This window comes from Drosophila biarmipes, chromosome 2L (genome assembly GCF_025231255.1).
Source record: "Drosophila biarmipes strain raj3 chromosome 2L, RU_DBia_V1.1, whole genome shotgun sequence".
In the NCBI taxonomy this organism is placed as follows: Eukaryota; Metazoa; Arthropoda; class Insecta; order Diptera; family Drosophilidae; genus Drosophila; species Drosophila biarmipes.
The window spans coordinates 13,745,572-13,771,359 of record NC_066612.1 but is presented as its reverse complement, the minus strand read 5'-3'; the positions used below and the strand labels follow the sequence as shown (position 1 = coordinate 13,771,359).

General features: G+C 38.7%; 7 protein-coding genes across 10 annotated transcripts; 4 read left to right on the top strand and 3 right to left on the bottom strand.

Moving 5' to 3' along the window:
• Positions 1–391: 391 nt before the first annotated feature.
• Positions 392–3,321, top strand: LOC108033971 (nicalin). The gene is made up of 6 exons (XM_017108685.3): positions 392–653; positions 1,067–1,145; positions 1,208–1,676; positions 1,991–2,173; positions 2,240–2,668; positions 2,729–3,321. Exons 1-6 carry the CDS (start codon positions 497–499, stop codon positions 3,092–3,094), a joined length of 1,683 nt encoding a protein of 560 aa, XP_016964174.1. The 5' UTR covers positions 392–496; the 3' UTR covers positions 3,095–3,321.
• On the bottom strand, positions 3,305–7,495 carry LOC108033970 (uncharacterized). 2 transcript variants are annotated; one of them, XM_017108682.3, is made up of 7 exons: positions 7,396–7,495; positions 5,659–5,864; positions 5,396–5,491; positions 5,270–5,342; positions 5,113–5,213; positions 4,925–5,057; positions 3,305–4,867 (listed from the first exon to the last, which is right to left on the bottom strand). In XM_017108682.3, exons 2-7 carry the CDS (start codon positions 5,829–5,831, stop codon positions 3,401–3,403), a joined length of 2,043 nt encoding a protein of 680 aa, XP_016964171.1. In that variant the 5' UTR covers positions 5,832–5,864; positions 7,396–7,495; the 3' UTR covers positions 3,305–3,400. The 2 variants fall into 2 exon arrangements, with proteins under 2 accessions (XP_016964171.1, XP_043950133.1); XM_044094198.2 differs by having other exon boundaries at positions 5,270–5,324.
• Positions 7,496–7,999: 504 nt separating this feature from the next.
• On the top strand, positions 8,000–10,985 carry LOC108034078 (mitochondrial basic amino acids transporter). Of its 2 annotated transcripts, XM_017108840.2 has the most exons (5): positions 8,000–8,121; positions 8,419–8,529; positions 9,492–9,600; positions 9,671–10,132; positions 10,374–10,985. In XM_017108840.2, the coding sequence occupies exons 2-5, from the start codon at positions 8,488–8,490 to the stop codon at positions 10,958–10,960; spliced, it is 1,200 nt and encodes a 399-aa protein (XP_016964329.1). In that variant the 5' UTR covers positions 8,000–8,121; positions 8,419–8,487; the 3' UTR covers positions 10,961–10,985. The 2 variants fall into 2 exon arrangements, with proteins under 2 accessions (XP_016964329.1, XP_050741038.1); XM_050885081.1 differs by lacking the exons at positions 8,000–8,121; positions 8,419–8,529 and having other exon boundaries at positions 9,649–10,132.
• Positions 10,986–11,039: 54 nt separating this feature from the next.
• LOC108034077 (ribonucleoside-diphosphate reductase large subunit) lies at positions 11,040–14,018 on the bottom strand. The gene is made up of 4 exons (XM_017108839.2): positions 13,881–14,018; positions 13,741–13,829; positions 13,306–13,483; positions 11,040–13,243 (listed from the first exon to the last, which is right to left on the bottom strand). Exons 1-4 carry the CDS (start codon positions 13,930–13,932, stop codon positions 11,124–11,126), a joined length of 2,439 nt encoding a protein of 812 aa, XP_016964328.1. The 5' UTR covers positions 13,933–14,018; the 3' UTR covers positions 11,040–11,123.
• A 239-nt stretch (positions 14,019–14,257) lies between these two features.
• Positions 14,258–17,431, bottom strand: LOC108034334 (schwannomin-interacting protein 1 homolog). 2 transcript variants are annotated; one of them, XM_017109214.3, is made up of 8 exons: positions 17,360–17,431; positions 16,188–16,794; positions 15,680–16,130; positions 15,529–15,617; positions 15,385–15,451; positions 14,988–15,322; positions 14,656–14,924; positions 14,258–14,524 (listed from the first exon to the last, which is right to left on the bottom strand). In XM_017109214.3, exons 2-8 carry the CDS (start codon positions 16,779–16,781, stop codon positions 14,461–14,463), a joined length of 1,869 nt encoding a protein of 622 aa, XP_016964703.1. In that variant the 5' UTR covers positions 16,782–16,794; positions 17,360–17,431; the 3' UTR covers positions 14,258–14,460. The 2 variants fall into 2 exon arrangements, with proteins under 2 accessions (XP_016964703.1, XP_016964702.1); XM_017109213.3 differs by having other exon boundaries at positions 17,281–17,376.
• A 356-nt stretch (positions 17,432–17,787) lies between these two features.
• Positions 17,788–19,453, top strand: LOC108034315 (protoheme IX farnesyltransferase, mitochondrial). Its single transcript, XM_017109184.2, has 4 exons — positions 17,788–17,993; positions 18,061–18,244; positions 18,307–18,993; positions 19,056–19,453. Exons 1-4 carry the CDS (start codon positions 17,922–17,924, stop codon positions 19,286–19,288), a joined length of 1,176 nt encoding a protein of 391 aa, XP_016964673.1. The 5' UTR covers positions 17,788–17,921; the 3' UTR covers positions 19,289–19,453.
• A 991-nt stretch (positions 19,454–20,444) lies between these two features.
• LOC108034129 (uncharacterized) lies at positions 20,445–25,358 on the top strand. The gene is made up of 8 exons (XM_017108917.3): positions 20,445–21,325; positions 22,331–22,474; positions 22,661–23,519; positions 23,587–23,714; positions 23,774–23,926; positions 23,991–24,219; positions 24,627–24,724; positions 24,851–25,358. Exons 1-8 carry the CDS (start codon positions 20,624–20,626, stop codon positions 25,019–25,021), a joined length of 2,484 nt encoding a protein of 827 aa, XP_016964406.1. The 5' UTR covers positions 20,445–20,623; the 3' UTR covers positions 25,022–25,358.
• Positions 25,359–25,788: the final 430 nt, after the last annotated feature.

The window sequence follows — 25,788 nt, the reverse complement described above, 5'->3', positions numbered from 1 at the left end:
AATTGGTACAATTTAGCATAGTTCTGGCAAAAAAAACTAAATCATTTTTGAGCAGTTTTTAGAATAATGTTACAAAAACGCAGCAGAAACATGTTTCTTTTTTAGTTGTATTAATTACTAGTTAACACCACAGATTTATATTATTTATTTATTTTTTTACTGAGAAGAGTTTATTAAGTTTAATTCGATCTATGAGTCTGTGTGCAGCTGAATGGAATTTTGTTCTTTAATTCATGAACAGATGTATTGTTTATTATGACTAAGAATTATAATTTTAAATGTTTCAAAAATTCTCACTGTTTTCGTGCTATTTACAATGCGTTTCAGTTCAAGCCTTCCGATAAAGACGAAAACGACGTGGTCCGATTACCCATGTTTTTCAACCACCTTTGATATCGATATAACAGCTGACAGTTTTCCAAATTCTTTTTTATAATTAGTTAATTGCCCGCATCGGCACATTTATTAGAAAATAGTCCTATTAAAGCGATAAAAGATGAATGAGGCGGATAGTTTTGCGGAAATATTTAGAGGCGGCCTCCCTCACTGCCTTCTCATTGTTTTTTCTATGTTGTTAATATGCTCACCGGTAATGCCCAGCGAATTCGAGGTTATTTCCATGTCCAAATACGACCTGAATGGGCAACATTACGGTAAGTAAATAAAGAAAAAGATAAATATTATTTATGTAAGTTAAGAGTGAACAACACTTTGAACGTTTGAACCCAAATGTGGATTACATTTACAGAGGGTCTCCTGACCTAAATTATTATTAGCATTGGCGGGGTCTCTTCTCCTTTATTTAATTAGCAACATTGAATCTCATTAAAATAAGCAAACGTGTAATCCATTGTACTTTTATTTATTTATTATATACCTGCTTATATCTAAAGACTATATTATTTAGTTTTCCCTTCTCTTAATCTATTTGTAAACACCCTTTGGACCAGCCTTTGCAACTAATTATTATTCATATCCGGCCTTTTTTGCAGCTGAAGCTTAAACTAGCAGATACATAAGTTAATTATTTTAACCAATTCATTCATTTCTTTCTTGGTACTTTAAGGAAGCCGGGTAGCTTCCATATCTCTGGAGGCGAGATCCTTGTATTCTTGGAACACGTCTAGGCACTGTGTTCTCACACGGTAAGTAAATACCAAAAACTATTGCAAATGTAATATAACCAAACAATATCTTTCACTTAAAGGTTAACCGACTTGTCCATCCACGATTTTGACAAACTAAGGCAAAGTGCTGGGGGACTAGTCCTAATGTTGCCGTCGAACATCTTGGATCTAGATCTGGAAGCCAAGGAACTTATTACTATTTTGGAGCAATCGATGCTGACCCATACGGCTGCGGTGCCCATATACTTTGCTCCGTACAATAAGGACTTGGAGAAGATCATCGATGACATTGCGTATACGACCACGGATAACGCGGGACAGAACCAAACGGCGCTGGGCCAATTGATTGTGACCGTTTCTGCCAACAGATACCATGTGAATGTCGGGGGCGGCAGTATTGTGGCCAATAAGAACAGCAAGGTTCCTGTTATCCACGGCGAGCTGATTCCGAATCAGTTGGCCCTGAAACCCACAGAAACCGTTGGCGATGGACAAAAACTTCCCGTCATCTTGATAACCGCAAATCTGAAAACCTTTGGAATATATAATGTAAGTAGACTTTTCAATAAACGCAACTTTTTTATAAAAAAATCGGCTAGGATCATCAAAAAGTTCTTACTTGAAGATTCTTCCACTTTGTAACGTACTCTTACACATTTTTAAAAAAGGCACTACACGTGGTATTAACTCAAAATATGTCTGTGTGATAAGACTTCCCTATCTGAAAGTTTATGATCTTTATCTAAGTTTTTCTTTTAAAGTAGTTTCATGTTTCTATACATTTAATTAAAAGCTACAAACAGATTATCTACAATCAAATATTTCATGTGATATAACATTATATTTCTCTCTCAATCATTAAGGATTATCCACTAAATGCTGATGCTGCCGTTCTGCTGGTGCTGATGGAACTGTTCAGCAAACTGCACTACACATCGAGTATGGCACCGAAGTATCGTCTCCGATTTCTGCTTTCGGACGCTGGCGTCCTACTAAACTTCCAGGGCTCAAAGAAGTGGCTGGAAATTGATGATAATGCGCTACAGGTTTGAATAACTGCATTAAGCGGGACATGTAAATATTCCAATTTTAATTTAATATTCGTCTTGCAGAACGTTGAGTTTGTTCTCTGCTTGGATACCATAACCGAAAGTTTGTCTTACACCACAGACAATGCTCTGTACATGCATGTTTCTAAGCCACCCAAGGACAAGACTTCTATCAGTAATTTCTTCAAGCTCTTGAAATCATCCGCTGAGAAGTATTCGAATGGATTAACGGTGGAGGGTGTGCATAAGAAGATCAACCTAGCTGACACCAAACTTGCATGGGAGCATGAGCGCTTCAGCATCAAGCGCTACCCTTCGTTTACCTTGTCGTCCGTAAAGAGTCCGAGAAGCCCCATCCGGACAACCATGTTCAAAAACGATGAGAGCCGCATTGTAGAACACACTCTCAACACGACGCGAATTATTGCGGAAGCCCTGGCGAGCTTTATGTACAAAGTGGATCCAGTTTCCAGCATTTTCGATGGGCAATTGGTAAGTCAAATACTATATTGGTTAACACTATGATCAATGTATTCTCTTTTGATTTGATAGGCCATCAAAGAGGAGAACATCTTGCCATACTTTGGAGTTAAATCCATTTTGCATAATAACGACATAAAGGATGCTTTCGAAAAATACCTTAACAACGTTAAAATCATATACGATAAGCCCGATGGTAGAGACCCCGAGTTTATGTTCTACAATGAGAACGATGTGAAACTGAATGTTTATAGAGTTAAGCCGGCGATCTTTGATCTCTTCCTTACTATTGTTATTGGCGTTTATCTGTTGGCTGTATTCCTCGCCATACAGTACTTTCCCCGGCTTTACGATGAAGTATCGAAGCTAACAAAGGAGGATCCCGTGGGACAACTCAATGGACACTCTTCCGAACGACTTAAAATGAAATCCCATTAGTAAGAAAGTGGTATTGAGTAACATAATATTTGCAAGTAGGAAAATCTATGTCCAAATTATTTTTCAAAACTTTAATAACGATAATTGAACACTTGTTACTTCAAAGATATTGAATTCTATAAAAGTGTAGAAACCTGTCCACTGTTGATGTGGCGATAGTAATTGACCTTCCTTATACCTCAATCGGTGCATGTTTGCAATTAAAGTATCTTCTTTTTAAATAAGTACATATTTTATTTTATTGCGTATAAATTTGGTTTTGGTGTAATATAAATATATGTTTGTTTAAAGCATAATTAATTTAACTCAACACGAACCGTTGTTGAAGTTAGAACTAGCTGAGTTGTGAGCTCGTTTTGGCTTGGGATGAGGGTTCCAATCCAAGTTTGACGAAGTGGGAGATGACTCCCTGAATTGGCCGTTGAACTTGCTTATCTTGCTAATAAACAAATTGTTTTGGGACGCTAAATCATTGGTATCCGATGCACTGACAGGAATATTGGTGGAGGTCACTTCCTTGGAAGATCTATTGTTAACGTTATTCAACTCATTGGGACAGTTGTATCTGTTGTCCGTGTAGGAGGGTGTTAAGTACACTTTTGTGCCCTTGGCTGCACTCTCACTCAAAATCTTCTGGTTTCGGCTAATAGATTCTAGCACTTCCTTAATTGACTTCTTCTTTCTCATCCGCGGCGTTGGAGTGGAATTCGATTCCCTCTCAACCGAGACTGAAGACCGGAAGCGGTCGTTTCTAAACCTTTCACCCATTCTCACGTCACTTTCCAACTCAAACTCCTCTCTTATCTGCAAAACTTCGTTAGTTTCAGCTGGGTTCACCTGAACTACCCCTGAATCGAGTTGGTTATCTACATTCTTTGACCTCGCACCGCTTACATTGGGGGCTTCTGATGAACTTCTTCTTGGGGGACTACTAGGACCACTGGAGCTAATGTTCTCTTCAAAAATCTGAGAAATCTGCTTGACCGTGCCAAAGGAATTGGTTTTTCTGTCTTCCACATAGGGGCTTTCACTTGGATCCGGATCTGCGCTTGTATTTTCAGATTCATTGGGTAGTTCGACAGTATTTTGCTGTTGTGCTTTGGAAGTGCTGGGGCTTATGGGGTCTTTGGAATCTTCCAAAACGACTGTTTGCTTCAAAATTTCTGTCTCACTCGGAACTTCTTCCTCACTTGAAACTTCCTTGATAACTAAGGGTTCTTCTCTGATATAAATAGGTGTGCTGCCGTTTTGTGTGAGGAATTTCTTTTCATCGATTTGGGTGTTGTTGGGTTTTTGTTCGGAGCTTAGTGTTATGTGCTCAGAGGATTGGTTGATGTGAATGCTGGCAAGGCACGCAGGTGTGTGGGAAGTGCTGGGTTCAATTGGGCTAGCAGTGTTAGAGGAGGAAGTGACCTTTTGGACCCCAGTGGATGTGCATATCCTAGGCTCATTGGACTGGCTTATGTGCACTGTGCCATTGCATTCTCGTTTTGGGGAAGTGCGGGTATTAACTTTGGTTACTGACTCCACGATAGTGACCTTTTGCTTCTCCATCACCGTGCTCACTCCGTTCGACGGCTTTGTATCTATGCTTTGTGGTGCTTTGGACGTGCTGGGGTTAGGTTCGATGGCGGAGATCGTTGCAGGTTGATTCGCTTTCGGCAGTTCCTCTCGAACTTCTTGTTTTATTAAAGATTCTTTTCTGTTGTTAACAAACTCGTCAATTTCAGAGGCAAGAGACTCGATGTCTTTGGTAGCAAGGTAGTCCTGGACCTAGGGAAAACTTCAAGATCAATTCAACTGAGATTGGCGACAGTATCTTTTTATTACCACAATTTTTGGAGGCGGCGGCGGCGGCGCTCTTTTCTTCTTCCGGTATCTTCTGCTACTCATCGGGGAGCTGGGGCACGATTCCGGTTGGGATTCAAAAGGATTTGAGCTTGCGAGACTGGATTGGGACAGCCTACGAAGGGTATTCGTTACTTTTTCTTATAGGCATGCTTGGATATTAGACAAACCTTCGATTCTGCTGAAGTGGCGAGGAGTATCCAGAAAACTGCGTTGTGCTTCTGTAGCGATCATTACGGTTGAAGAAGGTCCCATTGGATATGGTATCGGACTAAATTTACACAGAGTTTTACTTTTAATTCCTGTTACTTAGAGTGTGATATTTACCTCTCTTCGAGTATCGATGTTTTGAAGGGAAGTGTGACGGTCACCGCGGAAGATCCTAGAATTCAGATAGGAACTACATGAGTGTTTATAAACTGCGCTCTTATAAGGGGCATCAATACTACACACTTATCGTTTAAGTCTCTTCTTAGGGTGGGCGGGCTCTCCGATGTTTTGTTTATTCCCAATGTTGACGACTTCTTTTTACGAAAAGAATACGATTTCCTAAAACAGAGGAGAGCAATGCAAATGAATTGACTTCCTTTTCTTAAAATAACATTTTTTATTTAAGAAATGAGAAAGTTGTCTATAAAATCCAACTCACAATTGGGACGGGTGGGTTATTTTTACTTTTTTTTGGGTTCGATGTAAATAAAACAAGATAAACTCACCACAATTCTTGCAAGTTGCCAATCGACAAACTGTGCCTGCCATTTTCGTTCTTCTTTTTGCTAAACCCCCAAAACCGGAGGCGCTTGTGGTTATCATCTTCGTAGAAGGGATTCAGGTGTTCCGGGTAGTTGTAAATTGATATGTGACTAGTATTTCGCTTATTCAAACTCATGTTGATCGGTATTTAAGCCCGCCTTAAAAAGATCTGGACGAAAAGATTAGCAGAAAATAAGAAATAGGATTTTAATCAAGTGGCTGACCCACAAACATCGTTTTGTTTAAAAAATTGTGAAATATTTTCTGTAGTTTTTTTTAATTTTCCCGAATACAATATACCCTTGATGGCAGTGATTATCGAGTATAAATATAATCAGCAGTATGACGACATTGCTTTATTTGTACATATATTGATGGGTGCAGTACGTTTCTACCTACAAACCGGGTTTGGCGGCCTTCGAAATTGGTTATATGAACCATTAAGTATAGTGTATTTTGTCAATCAATCTTTGGTCACACATTATGTATTAACTTTTTATTAAATTAGCACTGCTTCTGAAATATCCAACGTAGGAGCTTTAAACCCAAACTTCTGGACGTCTAGAAGACCCCACATATGGGGCTCAACTTCCCGCAAAATTGTGTTTGATTACGTATTTTCGTAACCATGCTCTTATCAGATAATTGTCTGATATAATTATACAATTACTTCGGACTTTCTTGATTTCGAGAGGCAGCACATCGAGTAGAGTACATGCTTTAAAAAGTTTTAGAACTTACAATCGACTGAAAATGTATCTAAACCAATATGGAATAATACAAAATGATTGAGACAATCGATTCATTTCTTAATGTAGACTATGATTAATACGAGGTTATATATTATTAACTTGACACGTATTGCAAATTCATCTACTCTATTTAATTAATACAAGATATAGTCTCATTATGGATAACATTCAGTGTACATTTTGAATTTGAATTATTTATTAATAAGGGTTCTTTCTTAGTAGATAGTTTTAATCGTATTCTCAAAACTAGTGTTGCATTCCTGTACTGTAGTTATATTTTCCTTTTTAGTGAAATACAAATTCCTTTCAAATTAAATATTAAGAAATCCCAATGATTTCGGTTCTGATCGGTTCAGTTTGGATTAGTTGGGCCTCCCTGGAAATTTTCAGATACGCGGCTATGCGAATGAGCCAGGGATCGGCGCGTGCTGCGCACGACAGGTCGGAGTGAACCCATATGCACTCAACACACCGAAATCTGTAGCATAAATATTATGATACGAACTATTGACACTCTGAACCGTATTTATAGTTAGTCCGGAATCATATGATCGAAGGCGCAGTCTGGGTCGCTCCCAACGGGTCCCATGTTTATTTAGTTGTATCAACTGTTGAGCGAGGGATTATATTGTTTTAGATACATTAAAGCTTTCTGCTTTCGCCAATTTTACAGGTACAAAATGGTCACGCACGAAGTCTTATTATGACACACGAGCACGTCACTAATGTGAGATCATTTCGATTATTTTAAACACAAACAAATACACACTTTTCAATCTACACATATTGTATTTTGTGTACATGCACATAGATCAGGGGCATAAACATTAGCGTTATATAAAGAATTTTCACGTTCGGCTATCACTTTTGTATCCATTTACAGATTAACTATCGCACATAAGCCCTGGGTACACATGGGTACAAGTGCAGATAAAAATACACACGTACTGCCAAGGAAGGTGATTCGTTCCAGGTGACCCCAAATATTTAGCGGCAAGCTTTTCGCGACACTCACCCACCGAGTTGTACTTCAAGACTAAATGAACGTGATGAACTTTTGTACATAGACAGAAAGCTTTGAAATCTCTCGAGGGCTTTTCAAAAGTTATAGTAGTAGTAACACGGGTGCTATGAACAGATACAGAAGCGACTGAATACGACGATCTATATGATCTCAGAAGTCGCGGAAGGCAAATAGAACTTCTGCTAGAAATATAAACCCAAGAAGGGATCGATGGCTCCAATCGAAATAGTCTTAAAAATAAAAAATAAGCATATTTTCAGCAAAGAATGAGTAAATATGATAGTTAGAAGGCAATATATGGGTTGGTGTACTCAAGATACTTTATGATATGCAGTATGTTTATGTATTTTTCAGGTACACGTTACAAGCACAGAATTGGATAAATATTTAACTTAACAAATATTTGATTTAATATAGTAAACCTTAAAACAAAATTAGAATAAATATAATAATGCAATAGCTTTATATTATTATTTAATAAAAAAAAGCACCTACTATGTCGTTTACCATATTCTGCAGTTGGGGGTACATTTATGAATATCTTTGTAGAACTAAGTCGGCTCTTTTCTGTATAGCATACATATTCATTGGCAAAATTATTTATTTTTCTAACATAATATGGGAAGAAATGTATGTTTATTATTCTTTTGGTAAGTAGCAGGGTCATTGAACCAATTTTCGCTGAGTTGAATGAAGTTTAAATTTGTGAATTAGGGTGTAAATTCATATATAAAATACAACCACACAATTAATTTTAACTTGCGTGATGTTTTTAAGGCTATATTAACTTTTCTATAGTCTTTGACTGAGCCCATTAACTTCATGAGCAGCAACATTAAAACATCTTTGTTTTGGTGAGAAGTGAACTCTTATTTTACTAAAACATAATTAAAATTATAATTATAATAAAATGAAACTAATAATGAAATATTATTTTCCTTTTTTAGCTTAACCAACTTTGGCGGTTCCAAATTTATGTGCATCCTGTGTAATATGTGAAAGGATAAAACTAAAAGATGCATCCAATATCACTTATATTTCGTGTTAACAATGGAGAGGTAAAAAATTAAGTGGAGACTAAGAAAATATATATTTATTCCCCTTACTTGGGAAGTTGATCACCGAAACTATAAGATCTAGAGGGTTCAGATTTCATATATTGACAAAACGGTTAAGATAAATAAAGGGTATCTGATAGTCGAGGCAGCGTTATTCCCTGTTGTCTGTGTATAAATGTTTTTTAAAAAATCATTATTTATCGGTTGCTTGATATATATATATTTGAAAACCATTCCTTCTCTCGGTTAAGATAGACTTCCTCGAATAAAGTATACTCTTGTTTTTGGTCAGTGCAAAATATGATAATTTTTTAAAATTCTACCGAGTTCTTTATTTATAAAAGTTAAAAAAAAAAATTGATTTGTTGCTTACAATTTTAAGGAATATTTAAATTAGGTGTATTCAAAAGACATGTAGCCAATACACGGTTATTTATTTTGCAAAGTCGTTGTTACCGAAAGCGTTTAGATTTCTGAGAGGTCACATTAATGACATTTTATTTTTAATCTATAACACAAAGAACGCGACAACTGTGAAAATGTCCAAGCTCAGCTTGATTGCATAATATAGAATACAAATTGATTATGTGCAGAAACATAAAAGCATCGACTATTTAATACCCAGTAGTTAACTCTTAAGTATTAATCATAAGGACAGATTTCAGGATGTTATACAAATTTATCTCTTGTTAAGCATAAATAAAATTAAAAATAAATAAATAAAATATGAAGTAAGAGGTGTTTCTTAGTCGCGGGATCGGCGCGCACCTTTGCCTTAAATTGAATGTTTTGAATTAAAGCATCAGCAGCGCGTTATCAGTTCCTCTTACGTCCGGCAATGAAAAATCATCTCGACTAGTAAAAAATTTGTCAAAGACACACGCGACAATTTATTTCGCCGAGTAATAGCAAAGTATTTGCCATTTTACGGGCTAATTACATTTTTTAATTTCATTTTCTAGGATCCATCTTCCTATAGCGGTTCAGAGACCGGTGGTATAATATTGAAGGCTACCTCCGAAAGCTTATCGCCGAAAATGGTTGTGGATTTTGTCGCCGGGCTGATCGGAGGTAAGCCTGCTTGAGGACATGTACCAAATGTCTAGCCCCTTATATCAGACCTTGGGTTTTTGAATTCCAGGTGCTGCTGGGGTGCTCGTTGGCCACCCCTTCGACACCGTGAAAGTCCACTTGCAAACCGATGATCCCCGCAACCCCAAGTACAAAGGCACATTCCACTGCTTCCGCACGATACTGCAGAGAGACAGCTTCAGAGGATTGTACCGAGGCATCAGCAGCCCCATGGGTGGAATTGGACTGGTGAACGCCATCGTTTTTGGGGTGTACGGTAATGTCCAACGGTGGTCCGATGACCCCAATTCGCTGACGTCTCACTGTTACGCCGGCTCCATCGCCGGTGTGGCCCAAGGGTTCGTCTGTGCGCCCATGGAGCTGGCCAAAACGAGGCTCCAGTTGTCGTCCCAGATTGACAGCGGAGTGAAATTTACCGGACCCATCCACTGCCTCAAACACATTCTGAAAACCGAGGGCATTAGAGGCACTTTCAAGGGCCTAACTGCCACCATACTGAGAGATGTTCCAGGTAAGTTGACCTGTCAAATAAATCTAAAGACGTTTTAAGCGCTTTTTTTAAACTATGTTTAACAACAAATATTTAGCTATATGCTTTTAGTCATTTAATACAAGCCTTAAGAATGTTTTTGAACTTACATTTATGATTAAAAGTGTAATAATTAGACGAAAAATATGAGTTTATGAGGGTATATCAGATATACTTATTAACTTAAATTTATAATAATTTCCTCCAACTTCCTTCTTACAAGGCTTCGCCAGCTACTTTGTGTCCTACGAGTATCTCATGCGCCAAGTGGAGACTGCGAGCATTCCGTACACTCTAATGGCCGGAGGATGTGCGGGGATGTGTTCTTGGCTGGCCTGCTACCCCATCGACGTGGTCAAAACGCACATGCAAGCAGACGCCCTGGGGACGAATGCCAAATACAATGGATTCGTCGACTGTGCAATAAAAGGCTTTAAAAACGAGGGCCCGCATTTCTTTTTCCGCGGGCTAAACTCGACTTTGATCCGAGCTTTTCCCATGAACGCCGCCTGCTTCTTTGTGGTGTCCTGGATACTGGACTTCTTCAATGCCAAGCCGGGCATGGATTCCGTAATGCACTCCGACCAGCCACTGACCCTTGTGAACCTGGATAATAGGAGCCAAGCGGATCTGGAGACGACGACGCCCACAGTGGAGGAAGTTGTGCGGAAAATCATAACAGAAAATGCCATGTCTCATCAGTATGTGTCCAAGCCGCAGGACGTCGTTCACAACCAATACACAAGTAGCACCATCAACCTTTCCAAAGAACCCAAATCCCGCTTAGCATCCGACTGTAATTTAAAATAAATTAAATTTGTTAGTACCTGTTTAAGTGCCTGTTGTGAATTTTACTAAATCTGTTGACGAAAGCCAATGCTAAAGGTCCTTGTTACGGTTCCATAATTTATGTTTATTTCAAGGTTGTGATTACATAATACAATTAAATAAATGTTAACTTAGGTGCCTGCTTCTAGGAGCCGCAGGACATGCAAGCGTCCTTGTTTTCAAGGGAACAAACCATGTCGGCCATTTTTCGTTCCCTTTCCGATTCGTACTTCTGGGGGCTTCCCTCAGAAGTGCCATTTTGGCCATTTACCTTTAACGCGCCCTGGTTCTTATCCACGGTGAACTGAATGGCGTTTGCAGCTGGCTTTGTGCGCAGGTAGTACATTCCAGTTTTGAGACCAGCTTTCCAGGAATAGAAGTGTATGGACGTGAGTTTTCCATAGTTTGGCTCTGCCACATGAATGTTGAACGACTGACTCTGATCTATGAACGCTCCTCGATCTGCGGCCATCTTAATGGTCGACTTCACTGAGATTTCCCACACTGTTTTGTACAGATCGCGGACCTTCTGGGGGATGGCCTCAATATTCTGGATTGAGCCCCTGCTGGAAATGATTTGGTTCTTCATGTCGTCGTCCCACAAGTCCAGCTCCGTTAGGTCCCTTAACAAATGATGGTTAACCACTTGGAATTCGCCAGACAGAACTCGCCTGGTATAAATATTCGTTGTGTACGGCTCGAAAGATTCGTTGTTGCCCATAATTTGGGCAGTGGACGCAGTGGGCATAGGCGCAACCAACAGGGAGTTCCGGACACCGTGCTGCTTGATGGACTCCTTCAGTTTCTGCCAGTCCCAAAGGTTTGTCGGCACTTTGTCCCACATGTCGTACTGCAGAATGCCTTTGCTCACGGGACTTCCCTCATAGGTTTCATATGGGCCGTCGATCTGGGCCAGTTCACAACTGGCTTCCAGGGCGCCGTAGTAGATGGTTTCGAATATCTGCTGATTCAAGAGACCGGCTTCTTCACTTTCATAGGGGAAACGCATAAGAATTAGGGCGTCAGCGAATCCCTGGACACCGATGCCCACGGGACGATGCCTCAAGTTGGATTTCTTTGCCTCTGGCAGGGGGTAGAAGTTTATATCGATGATCTTGTTAAGATTCTTGGTAACCGTCTTGGTAACTTCCTTAAGTTTCTTGAAATCGTATGTCTTCTCGGGAGTGACGAACATGTTGAGGGCGATGGATGCCAAGTTGCAGACTGCAATCTCGTCCGGAGAGGAGTACTCCACGATTTCTGTGCACAAGTTGCTGCACTTGATGGTGCCGACATTCTGCTGGTTGCTCTTCCTGTTGCAGGCATCCTTAAACAGCATGTAGGGGTTTCCAGTTTCGACCTGTGCCTCAATAATGGCGAACCACAAGGATTGAGCCTTAACCGTTCGGTTGGCACGACCCTCTTGCTCATACTTCTCATACAACTTTTCGAATTCATCGCCCCACACATCGTGAAGGCCAGGGCATTTATGCGGACACATTAGTGACCAATCTCCATTGGCCTCGACGCGCTTCATAAAGAGATCGGGTATCCACAGGGCGTAGAACAGATCGCGGGCGCGATTCTCCTCCTTGCCGGTGTTCTTCTTAAGTTCCAGGAACTCAAAGACGTCCGAGTGCCAGGGCTCCAGGTAAATGGCAAAGGCACCGGGACGCTTGCCGCCTCCCTGATCGACATAGCGCGCCACATTGTTGAAGACCCTCAACATGGGAACCAGGCCATTGGAAGTGCCGTTCGTGCCGCAAATCGAGGTGCCCTTTGCTCGGATGCAATGGACGTTAAGTCCAATGCCGCCGGCCGACTTCGAGATCATGGCGCACTGCTCCACGGACTTAAAAATGCCCTCGATGGAGTCGGCTGTCATGGTCAAGAGGAAACAAGACGACAGCTGCGGGCGATTTGTGGCAGCGGCAAAAAGCGTTGGCGACGCATGAGTGAAGTATCGCTCCGACAAGAGGTTATAAGTTTCCACGGCTGCATCTATATCCTCTCCATGGATTCCGATCGCCACGCGCATCAACATATGTTGCGGACGCTCAGCGATTTTTCCGTTTCTCTTCAGCAGATAGGAACGTTCGAGGGTCTTGAACCCAAAATAGTTATACCCAAAGTCGCGGTCGTAGATTATAGAAGAGTTCAAGCGAGTTGCGTGCTTTTTGACCACATTGTAGTGGAATTCCGATACTAAGGGCACCTTCTGATCCGTTTCCTTGTTCACATGGTTGTACAGATCTTCGAAGACATCTGATTGGGACAGTCGTTTAATTATTATGTCTTCAATATTCAGAGGGAAGCGGTTATCTTACCGGAAAAAACCTTCTTGGTTTCCTTGTGCAAGTTAGAGACTGCGATGCGAGCAGCCAAAATCGCATAGTCGGCGTGATTACAGGTTAATCCAGCTGCGATTTCCGCAGCTAAGTTGTCCAGCTCCTGAGTAGTGACGCCGCAATACAGACCATTGATAACTTGCAGTGTAATGGCGACCTATAAAGGTATTGCAAACTTTAGCTTTAGAGAAAGTTTGGAGGTCTTTTTTGTAGCCGGGTTGTTAATAATCTTTCGATTAGTAATGACTTTTAAACTATAGATTTCTAATTGAATTCCTATAGGTGTGTGGAGGTGTCTAACATGGGCTCGTCACCGAACCCCCTTCCCTGGATTCTATTGCAGTTTTTTTACAACCGCCTCAACTTGATAAAACCCACAAGACCTAAAAGGGCGCACAAAGGATTTAAACTTACAGGATCAACAAAATCCATGTTCAAGTTATAGCAAAGCTTCTGGATTCTTGAGGTTATTTTATCAAAGTGCACCTCCTCCTGCCTGCCATCTGAAATAAAAGTATTTAGAACAGCCACAGCTATACTACAAGCTAACTTACCTCTTTTGATGACATATAACTTGGATGTTTTCATAGATTTATTCTTCAACATGTTGACTGCTGAATTTCACAAGAGGCGGAAAATTGCTTGTTGCAAACATAAAAAGGCGCCAATTTTATGCGGAATTTAGTGTTACCGTTCAACAAGATTACCAAATGCTTTCCATCTTGAGAGCTTATTTTTGAAACGATCGAGAATAAGTATTATTCCACTTTGTTTCCAAGGTAAAATATTTTTTTAATTTACTTACAATATATCCAAAATATTTATTAAAAAATTTCACATTTTATTTGAGAATATATATTATAATTATGTAAATTCGAAATAAATCAAGTATGTATGTTTAACATTTTTGCAGCCCAACTGATCAAACACGATAATTCTGTTTAGTATTAATATAAATAATTTGTTTTTGCTTTTATTTGTATTGTATTAAATGATTACATAAATATAACAGTGTTTAAAGAACATTTTTTGAGTATGTGTTTTATAAACGGTCTCGGTAAATTGTTATCAATTATACAAGTGATTATAATATATTTAAACAAATTTGTTATATACCTTGCAGCTTTAGAGTGATTAATTAAGAAGGCCATGTCTAACTATTTTATTGACTTGATGTCCAGATTGCTGTTGAAAAACACTAGAAAGAAAATAAATGTTGAACAATTTAATATTTTCAAGTAAGGAATGTTATTTATATTTTAAAGTTCGGATCCATACTTAGAAGTAGTGTTTGGGATGTCTTATAAAAAAATGAATTATGCTACTTACAAAAAATTATTTATTTTCTCCAGATCGTGTAGTATATCATCTTGGTCCGAATTAAGATCGTCTCGTTCCTTAAGGCTTTCTAGTAGAGTGACATTTAAGTTTTCAATATATTTCTGAAGATTATTGACCAGTAACTGTAGAGTCGGCACGTGAATTCCAGTGAGCAACTGTCTTGATATCCACCGATGATTCGAATCCATATTTATTCCCACATCACACAGCATTGAACGAATTACTTCCACAATTGGTGTTACACCATGCTTCTTGGCCTGAATGAAAAATATAACTAATACATTAGAAAACTGAGTAAATAAACATTGCTAAAAACATACCTTTACTTTCATTTGGGCTATTTCCTTCGATTGAGCTAGGGCTATTCTAACCTCTATTTGGAGCTTTGATTGATTTGCAAAGAAAAACAAGTTTTCCATTGATGGAAAATCGTGTTGTTCTACGGGGTTACCATTAACCAATTGATTAATGGTCTTTTCTTGGTTCATTTGGTTTTTCTGAAAGATTTTATCGTTTTCGAATTCCTTATTGCGTTTTGTTTCACAGAAATCAGATTGCTTGCGAAGTGATCCACTTGATAACTTGGGACATGTTTCGGAATCGGAACTATAGCTTTCATTGTCGGAGCCGGTAAGAAATTCCTCTTTTTTAATATCTGGAGACGAAAGTTAAATTATAATTATTGACGCGAAAAAAATAATGCAAAGACAATCCTACCATTATTTAAAGAATCTTTATCTCCGATCGCCAATCTCTTACGAATTTCATCTCGGTTAAAGCGGCGCTGTAACACAAAATATTTAAAAAAATTCAATTTCTAATATTATATTATATACTATATTGCCTTAATTTACTAATTACCTTTTTTTCTATTTGCTTAACCTTTTTAAAGTGATTTTGCAATGTTTCCACGTCCATATCATTAGCTACTTTGTATGCATCAAATTGTTCTGTATTCATAACAAAAAGGTTACAAAAAATTTCGAATTATAAATAAATATCAATAAATTACCTAAGACCATGGTTGCAGATGGATCTTTGGAGTACTTTATCGGGTCTTCCAAGTACTGGGACCAGCATGCTTGGTTTAAGTACCTTCGGTTTGCCACCTTCTTATTGTCTTCCTCGATAAGCTGCTGGCTTTGGCCGATCTCCAAACTGCTCAAGTTCGGCATTTCACCCTGATTGATATTTCGAATATCATTTTTGTTTTTCTCCGAAACGGACGAACAACTTTCAGAATCACAAAGTGCATATTTTCGTTGGGTACATGTTTTATAGTCGAAGGTGTCCGGTGGAAGCTGTCGTTCATCATGTGACGACTTTTGATGCTTAGTTTTCACCAACTCATGCCCGTATGGAGTGTTTTTCTTTTTATTTTTGCGAGTGCTATTTCCAGACAATCGAGTTGAGGCTGTATGCTTTATGGCTTCCGTGCCATTGGATAGCTCCGCATCGCATACCTGCAAATGAAAATCCATTTGTGGGACATAATGATTTTGAATCCAGGATAAACTTACCTTTGTCAAATTTGGTCCCTGTAGCCCATTTGGGGTTTTCTTGTTCTTGTACCCAGTGATAAGTAGTTCGAATTCCCGCTCCACCTCCCCACCAAAATCGCCAACTATATCAATCGGACTTTGTCCCTGCAGCTGGCCCTCATATTTAGAATTATTTGTACATGACCAGGGAGAAAATTCTGAATTAGTCGAATAGTTCTGACTCAGGTTGTAAATGAGGTCGGGCTTATTCGAAGCTGAAGTCCCACTATAATTCTTATTTACAATATCCGGTACATTGGGGGATGACGATCTGTTTCTGGTTTCTTCAAATGAACTTGTGTTTCCGTTGTCCGGAGCAATCTTGCCACAATTGCTCAATGCCAAATCTTGGGTATTTTCAAATGCTTTCGAAGCTGGTTTGTCGGCGGCCTTACTTTGGAACGTGTTTTGGTCATCCTCTCTGTCACTATCCGTCAAATCACTTTCGTTACACTCCATGTCAGAGTACTCTATGTAGTCATCAGAAAGGGTATGGGCAAACTTCTGAAACCCGGGATAGTTGGGGTTGGTAATTCCCTTTGTTATATAAATATCCATTCTTGAGCTTGGCATTTGAGTAAGTTGCCTAGAAAAAGAGAAATAGACTAATAACTTAAATATTTAATTATTATTAATATAAAATTATAAATAAGAATTAATGTTATAAAAACTTAAATGTACACGTTTAAAACATGCAGATAGTACATATCCAATAAAAATTTATACACTTCCTTACTAATTTGTGTTTTTTATTTTATTTAAGAATTTGGAAGAACCCTACTACCGCATGACTCTCTGATGACAACTCTTTTGTATTCATTCGCATGTATGTATTTGTAAAAACTTTAAAACGAAACCACAGGTTCTTTCAAACAAATTTCGCCCTTTGTCCATTTTACAGACACATTACTAATTAAATTATTTTCTTGCACTTCAAATACAAAAAGAAATATTAGCAGAGCTAAAACTGTTGGGATAGGTAGACTTTTTAATTCAAATTGTTTAAAAACGTTTATAGCTGCCGTAATTATAATATATGTGCTGAATCGAATTACTAAAAATGTAGTCTTACTTTTTAAGAACTTTCTGTAAAATATTTATTTTGTGGAGAACAACAGGAAATTTCAATTACTGAATCGATGAAGACTTACAAGGACTTAGGCCTTCCTGCATTCAGATGTAAAAATTACTCCCACACACAGAGGCTAAATTACATGTTCAGCGCATGCGTGGAGAGCAAGACCCTTGTCCATAGTGTTTATAATAATACCGATTATTTTTGAGATTTTATACATTAAAGGTGATTTTAAAAAAACATTGAAATCAAAAATGCAATCATAAAATGTTTAAGAATGTACATTTTTATACAAATTTTTGGCTACCCCAGGGTACATTTGTAGAAACTATTTTTAGTTATAATTTAAATACAAAAATAAAACTACATTGTTATACTGAATAGTGCAAGAAAATTCAAAACGGTCCTTAAAAACATATTTAAATATTTAACGTTTTCACCACCCCAACAAATGACGTATACGTATGAATGACCCTTCTCTCTTTTCGCACTAGGCATTTTCCTTTCTTTGAAATATGGTAACACTAGGCACAATGTGATTTTAAAAACACCATAATATTGATGTATAAAAATAGTAGGAATTAAACCACGACTAGAAAAATGGAATAACCGCAGGCCTTACTCATAAGTGAATAATAATGATATTATTCAAAGGAATCCGAAGGGTGCAACCCCAGCTAAAAACACCGGTCGACTTGGTGCTGATTCGGGTGAGGTTCTTGGCCATTACGCAATGTCGAACAAACTATAACTTTCAACTATAAACTATTACTCTAGTACTCCACTGCAGCAACTATACCTTCCCAAGATGACAGAGGAGTCAGTCCATTGCCGCCAGTTACCCAGGCGGGAAAGGTTCAGCACTTACCCGAAAACCAAGTTTCTTGGATGCCCAGTCCGTACACCATCCCCGGGAAGACGTTCAGTCAATACAAGAAACTAGCCAAATTTCGGCTGACATGTAAGTGAGATGCTCCGCGAATTATAGGGCAACGACCTAACGTTCATCCGCTTCTGTTCCAGCGCTGGTGGTCATTACAACTATGGGAGGCTATGCCATGGCTCCGGCTGCCTTCGATCCCACGACGTTTGCGATGTGCTCCCTGGGCACAGGGCTCGTTTCGGCTGCGGCGAATGCCATCAATCAGTATCACGAAGTTCCTTTCGATTCGCAGATGTCGAGGACCAAGAACCGGGTGCTCGTCACGGGACAAATGACTCCTCTGCATGCCGTCACCTTCGCCGCCGTGTCAGCAACTGCTGGCCTGAGCATGCTCTATTTCGGGGCAAATGGATTGACGGCGGCGCTGGGGGCGGGTAACCTCTTCCTCTACACGACGATATACACGCCCATGAAGCGAGTGAGCATAGTCAACACCTGGGTGGGCTCGATAGTGGGAGCCATACCCCCACTGATGGGCTGGGCAGGATGTGCCGGCACCCTAGACGCCGGAGCCATGATCCTGGCCGGAATCCTGTACGCCTGGCAGTTTCCTCACTTCAACGCCCTGTCGTGGAATCTTCGGCCGGACTACTCCCGAGCCGGCTACCGGATGATGGCCGTTACCAATCCGGGACTTTGTCGACGCACCGCCTTGCGATATTCGGTGGCCATTGCCGGACTTTCGGTGATGGCACCGGTCCTGGACGTCACCAACTACTGGTTTGCTTTGGAAACACTACCTCTGAACGCGTACTTCGCTTACCTTGGTAAATATTTTCTTTTAGCCAGGAGCTCGGCACTAAGACTAATACTTTCCGTTTGATTGCAGCGTATAAGTTTTATGAAAAGTCGGACAGTGGGAGCTCACGGAAGCTATTCCGGTTTTCACTAATACACCTGCCCGCCCTTATGTTGTTGTTCCTGGCCAACAAAAAGGAATGGTACTTCAGCAAACCGGCCGGAGAGGAAAAGAAGAAGGATTCCACCTACATCGCAATAAAGCAGTCTGCTAGCAGTCTTGGAAACGTCCTGCCCGTCGCCGTAGCCGAAGGACCCAGATAGTGACATTAACATTCATACGAAAAATGTTAGTATCGTTACACAAATATACTTAGTGTTTTGAAACTTGTAAAAAAAAAATAGTCATTTAATATTAAGGAAAATCGTACCTCTGTGGGGCAAATATGTTTTGCTTCAAGGAATAAATGACACCACGTCCTTGATAAATACTTAGGTACTAAATGCAGGTCCTGAAACCGAAGGAGGCGCGACACAAGCATGGCAAACTAAAATCCAACGAGAGGACAGGATTGTTTTGATAATATTCAATTTAAATTGTCAAAACTTAAGTGTGGCCAGTTGGTTGGGAGTCACAGTAACCTCATTATTTACTTCTTGGGTCAGTACTTTCACCGCGTTTCATTGGTATAAAAAACCTACACTGTCCGGGAACAATGGTAAATCTGGGAACATGTAACCTTAATTCCAATTATCCCACAACAGCTGACTGCAACTAAGTTTAACAAAAAAAAAATTTAACCAAAATTTGGATAGTAAAGCCATCAAACAGCACTCATAACTTAGCACTCTCACTTAGCTAAATTATAGATTATTTTAATGTAAAAAAGGATATAAGGAGATATAAAAAAGGAGATCTTTATTTGGATGCATTTAAAAATTAAAAAAAAAAAACACATATTATAAAATGTAATCTTTAAAAACAATATTAAAAAATACTGAAATTTATTCTGAATTTTAATGTATTTTTAACATAATGAGTTGGGAAACTCACGATTTTAATGTTTTGATTCCACAGCTTCTTTTTTACAAACATGTTCTCAAATGTAATTGATTTGCAAAAACTAATGTTAAATACATTAAAAACATATATTTTTTTTTAAATATTGGCTGTAACTACAACGTAAAAAATACTATTTCTAGTAGAATTTGCCTCTTTTATCGATAACTGAGATAATAAAATACCGGGTTTTCGGTATTTTTACTAGTTCACCTGAACAATGTTTGGGTCTTGAAGTCAAAATAAGTTTATTTTTTTTATTGCAGAGCACTGGCCTTGATACTTTATCACCGGAATACATTAACATAGCTATCCATTCATCTTGACACCAAGATGAATCATGCTGCTGATGCGAGTGTCGCTGGAGCCCTCGTTTGGTAATTTGAACGCGAAACTAGATCAAATGAACGCAAAATCTGTGGCGAACCACTGGAGTGAATTATTTTTAGTGAGCTGAACGTGGATTGTGACAATGAAAAATTGAGGAATAGTGTTTACATTCATTTTATAATTTATTTTAAAGTTATCTTTTTTATCTCGATAAAGGAGAGGCGTGCGACAGTTTCTTTACACCGTGCAACACATATAAATTTCTAATTATGTATAATGTACCACATAAGTTTCGTCAAGTTTGTCGATTGTGCCTCACATTGGTTAACGAGTGCGATGTTGCAGAACTACAAATTTACGCTGTTCCGTCGCATAATAGTGCTCAAGACAGAAGTACGGCCGACTTTCGAAGGGACGAGAAGCAGAAGCGTGCTACCTGCTTTTGCGGGGCTCTGAGCCCCAATCTGTGCAGCTGCGTCGGTGATAACTCGCTATCAGTATCCGCGGTGACCAATAATGAAACGGCAACGGGTCCAAGCCAACTCCAGCCCAAGGCGCAGTCCCAAATGCAAACCCTTCACCTTCACCCAAACCAAACGCAAACGCGACCGCAAACTAAAACCCATTACACGCCAAGTGTGCCTTCTGCTGCGGACACGAAATCGAGTGAACGCGAACGCCAATTGGAGTCGGACATCGCCGAAAGATCAGTATTCAAAAGTCAGTCATCGTCGACCCACGAACCACATGCAGCACGCGGGGAGGTCCAGTCCCAGGCCCATGCCCATTCCCAAGCCCAAGTAAAGTCGGAACTCCCGCGGGAGGAGCGCAATCATAATCAGCGCGGGGAGACAAGTGTGGATGTAGATATAACAGAAATAAGCGGAACCGATAACTACGGCAAAGAGCACGGCAGAGATGATTCATCACCACATCTTACATTTCAGATATTCAACTGTCTCTCTATTAAGGTAAGCAGATTTCCATCCAACACATTTGCAAAGAAACGAATTTACATTAATTACGCACACACACAGGCGTGCACACACGGTGTGTGTGGTGGATATATCGCGTGTACATACACGGCTCTGCCCGCACACCGTCGCACATTTGCGAGTGGCCGCCGTGTGGCTGTGTGCGTTATCTATGTGATTACGACACCACACGTCAAAATAATAGGAAATGATTGGGCCGCTTTTATCCCATGGCCTATTAACAATCGGTATCAATTGTTTGGTATTTTTTCGATGAACCACTTCGAGCAGTGCCCACGCACACCGCTCCGCCCGTACATCACACACGAACGTAAACATTGGCATGTACATATGCCTGTGCTATGTACGTATGTACGAACACGTTAGAGACCTACATTAATCCACGCCAGAGATAACATTCGTCCACTGCACTTTGATTGTTTTCCTGCCGATATACGAACGTCGGCAGACCTTATGTGGGCAACTATTACATTTATTCACTTTGAATAGTTTAATTTGTTTATATATGTGGTTTTTGTTAGTTTCACTAATCTATTTTTTTTACTTTTTCTTATCTCTTTGGAGGATTCTATTTTTAGCAGCTCTAAAAATAATTATTATAGTTTTGTTGCATCAAATATTTCCCAAATTGTAATTCCATTTTGGAACTGCATTCGTATTTTTACTCTCACTTTTTATGGAACCCATTTGGAATATTTTTAAAAACCAAGTTAGTAACATACCTTACATTGTAAACTCCTAAAATTATTGTTTATTTCCCTGTATCGGGATTCAAAATTTCTTATATGCGTGTGCAGATACATGTATCTACATACATTACCTAGTTAGTCGTGTCTCGTTTAGCTATCCAAACAGTCCATCCAGCTTATCGATTGATTTTATTACCGCCACACCGTTGACTCATTGCATCATTCCCACTTTGATAACGTTTAATATAAAATGTGCTTACTGCATTTCAAGACACTATTATATTTCTTTCAGGCACTGCCTAACGATGGATTACCCAACGTGATTTGTGGAGATTGCAGACAAAAATTGGATTCTTTCGAAAAGTTTCGTACCATGGCGCACAACTCACAAATAGCTTTGCAAGAATTTTTAAATATATCAAAAAATTTGAATCTAGTAAGTATGGACGATAACTATCTGAGAGGCATCGTCCTCTGATGATGTCACGAAATCTCTCTTAACTTGGTAATAACGCAAGGCGACGAAAAGAACTGAAAAATCCACTGACAAGGGTTTCTAGAGATTTCTGTGAAACAACAATAACAAACTTAGTTATGACTAAAATAACTTTCTTTTTTGCAGGAATCAAATGATTTGGAAACTAAGCTTGATGCAATTTTAAAAGCTTCATCAGAGGCTATAGCGGCAAAGGCTCTGACGGAGCTGAGCACGTTTTCTAAAGTTAAGTACGACCACAGTAAAATAGATTCTGCCATCCAGCATGGCTTGGACATGAAAATGGAGATTAGCAATCAAGATATGCCAGCACATAGCCTTTATCCAAGTTTATTCAAATCAATTAATATGAAAAGCGATCAAAAGAAGATAATGTCGGGATCCTCACACAGCCAGTTCGATTCAAAGCTGCAAAAGGACTCGGAAACCGAGAAATATGAAAATCTGCAGCAGCAGCTGGAAACGGCTGCCGTTCTAATGGATATAAGCAAAAAAATTGTAATTTCCCCTCCATGCTCGAATCCCCAATCTCCGTGTTTTTCTGCAGCTGTAGATACAAGTATTAAAAGTTCTGTGATAAAATCAAAACGTCCATTAAACCAAAATGAAATTCAGGACGGAGTTGAAATTGACTTATCCGTCAAAAAACAAAAGAACGACTTCTCTAATCAACGGAACCCGGCCCCAATACACCATTTTTGCCAAACTCCAATGCTTGATATTCAGTCACACTTAAGAAGTGAAGAGGATTTTCAAAACTACAGTATTACCATTAACCAAGTTGGTGGGTCCGACTACAAATCGAAGGCACCGAAAGCCAGTACCGGCTCCTTACTAGACTCTGGCGACAGCTCCGACTCCCACAAACTGGAGATGGACATTGCGTCGTCAATTAATGATAGAAAGACCCCGGATAGTCTAAGCTCGGATCACGCAACGGATGCGGCAACTACTCAACTCTGGCAGGCTCTGGCCCGATCAGCCGGTTAGTACTTATTCACTTTTCAACAGTTACATAGAACACTGATCTTAATATTTCCCCAAATTTGCAGCTAAAAGCAAAGAGGAAAATCAGGCAACACAAATAATTAGGAGCATGATGAGCCAGTCTTTCGTGTTTCCGGTTCCCCCGTCAGTATCATTTACAAAAGTACCTGAAGAACCCATAGCACTATTAAAGGTGAACGACGAATTTCACATTCAAGTGAAGAAAATCCTAATATAATTTTTAATTAACAGGATCTATCAGAGGCTCAATCCAGCAAATCAAAACACTGTAGAAGAAAACAAAGTTTTCCTACCAAAACTGATTGCATCGATGTAGTTAATGAGAATGTGACTGATACTTATACCACTTCAGAAGCAGCTCCAGAGGAAAAGAAAGATAAAAGGGTGCGTACTCAAAGCTGACAACGTTGACACTCGTATTGACTTTTATTTTATTTCGGTTCCGTAGAACATAAACCTTTTTAATGCCATACCTGGTGCTCAAAAAGATATGTCATGTTCCAACTGCGGCACCCTCACTACTACAATTTGGAGACGAAGTGTTCGAGGAGAAATGGTTTGCAACGCTTGCGGGCTGTACTTCAAGCTGCACGGGGTCAACAGGCCGCATTCAATGAGACGCGATACCATACACACCAGACGCAGGCGTCCTAAAGAATTGGAGCGATCTAAAAAGAGTAAGTGTTTCTTTCATCTAAAATTCCGAAAATTGAATTGGCCCTAATTATATCCTCGTCTTGTATTACATTTAACGAAAAGAAAAACACGCACTGAAACTTTGAAAATCTACAATTTTTGACAGCTTTGTAGAGAGTATTATAATTTTTAATGGAGAGCTTGAGATGTTTCCAACCCATAGGGACTAATATCTGTCTCATAGTAACTGATGGTTAAGATATGCAGATAACCAGAAGATAATCCCTATAGTTAGCATGAAAACAATAAGATGCATTTCTTAAGATATTATTGTATAATACCTTGTTTAATCTCTGTTGGTCTTTATCTCTTTTTTTGTTTAAAAATATGTATAAAATATTAATGTTTGTTTTGAAAATTACATAAATTGTATTTTTTCCTTTTTCAGAACACAAGCAAATGTCATCATGTCCCTCAATGGAACCAGCGAAACCAGAATTCTTGACGTCTAGGGAACCCCTTGATATTCCTGGTCTGGTTTTAAATGTAAGTTAATTCATATTTATTTATATTTATATTTATGGATAAGCATGACAATCTTACGCAAAAATTTACGACCGACCACACCAATACGTAAACGCTACTACTAACTACTTTTTGTTTTAATTTTAGAAATACAAAAAGGAAATAGATGAATCCGACACCGCAGCAGCACTTAAAGATATTTTATTAAGGCGGAAGAAGTCAAATTCTTTGCCGGCGTTTAATGATACCTGTGAAAGTGCGGATCATTCCGCACCGCTTAACCTTGTTTCCAGTGAAAATAATGCAAAGTTAACATAAAACGCCAAATATATTCCCCTACTCACTTTTCGAAATCAAACCTTTAACACACATTTTGTTTATTTATGAGGTCGCATAAGAAAACAAAAGGTTTAGGATTAAAAATACGTATAGATTATTAATAAAATTTTTCATTCTTTAAAACTAAATTTTATTCATTTGTATCTTTAAAAACTAATACCAAAATACTTATTAGTGTAAAAGAGGTATAAATTGAACCAGTATGTCAAACCTTTTAAATAATATCACACTAAATATAGACCTTAAGAAAGGACATCAATACTTAATGCAATTAAATTAAAAATAAAATTTATTATATTTATATTTATTAAAACCATTTTACAGTATTTTTAATTTTTTAATAACACAAATTGCTTCTATTAAAATGAAAAGTTCAGTTTTAACAATGATTTTTTCAGCTGTCTTTGCAATTGAACAACTTCTAAAGCTATAAATAAATAATGTTTTAAATCTCTTGCCTATACGAAAATCATGTGATAATATAATAATCTCCACAAAACATTTTAATAGTAAAACTATGCAAAAAGCAATAATCACGCAATGCAAACTTTTCAAGGAAATATTTAAATTATATACAATTATAAGAAACTAAAAACTTAATGCTGTTTTCGAATCTACATAAATCGTCTAATTAAAATAAGGACTTCATAATAGGCTAAGATACAAAAATATTACTCATTTATTTTTTCAAATAAAATACTCTATACAATTTTTAACAATCACAATAAACTGGTTAATGTAAAATG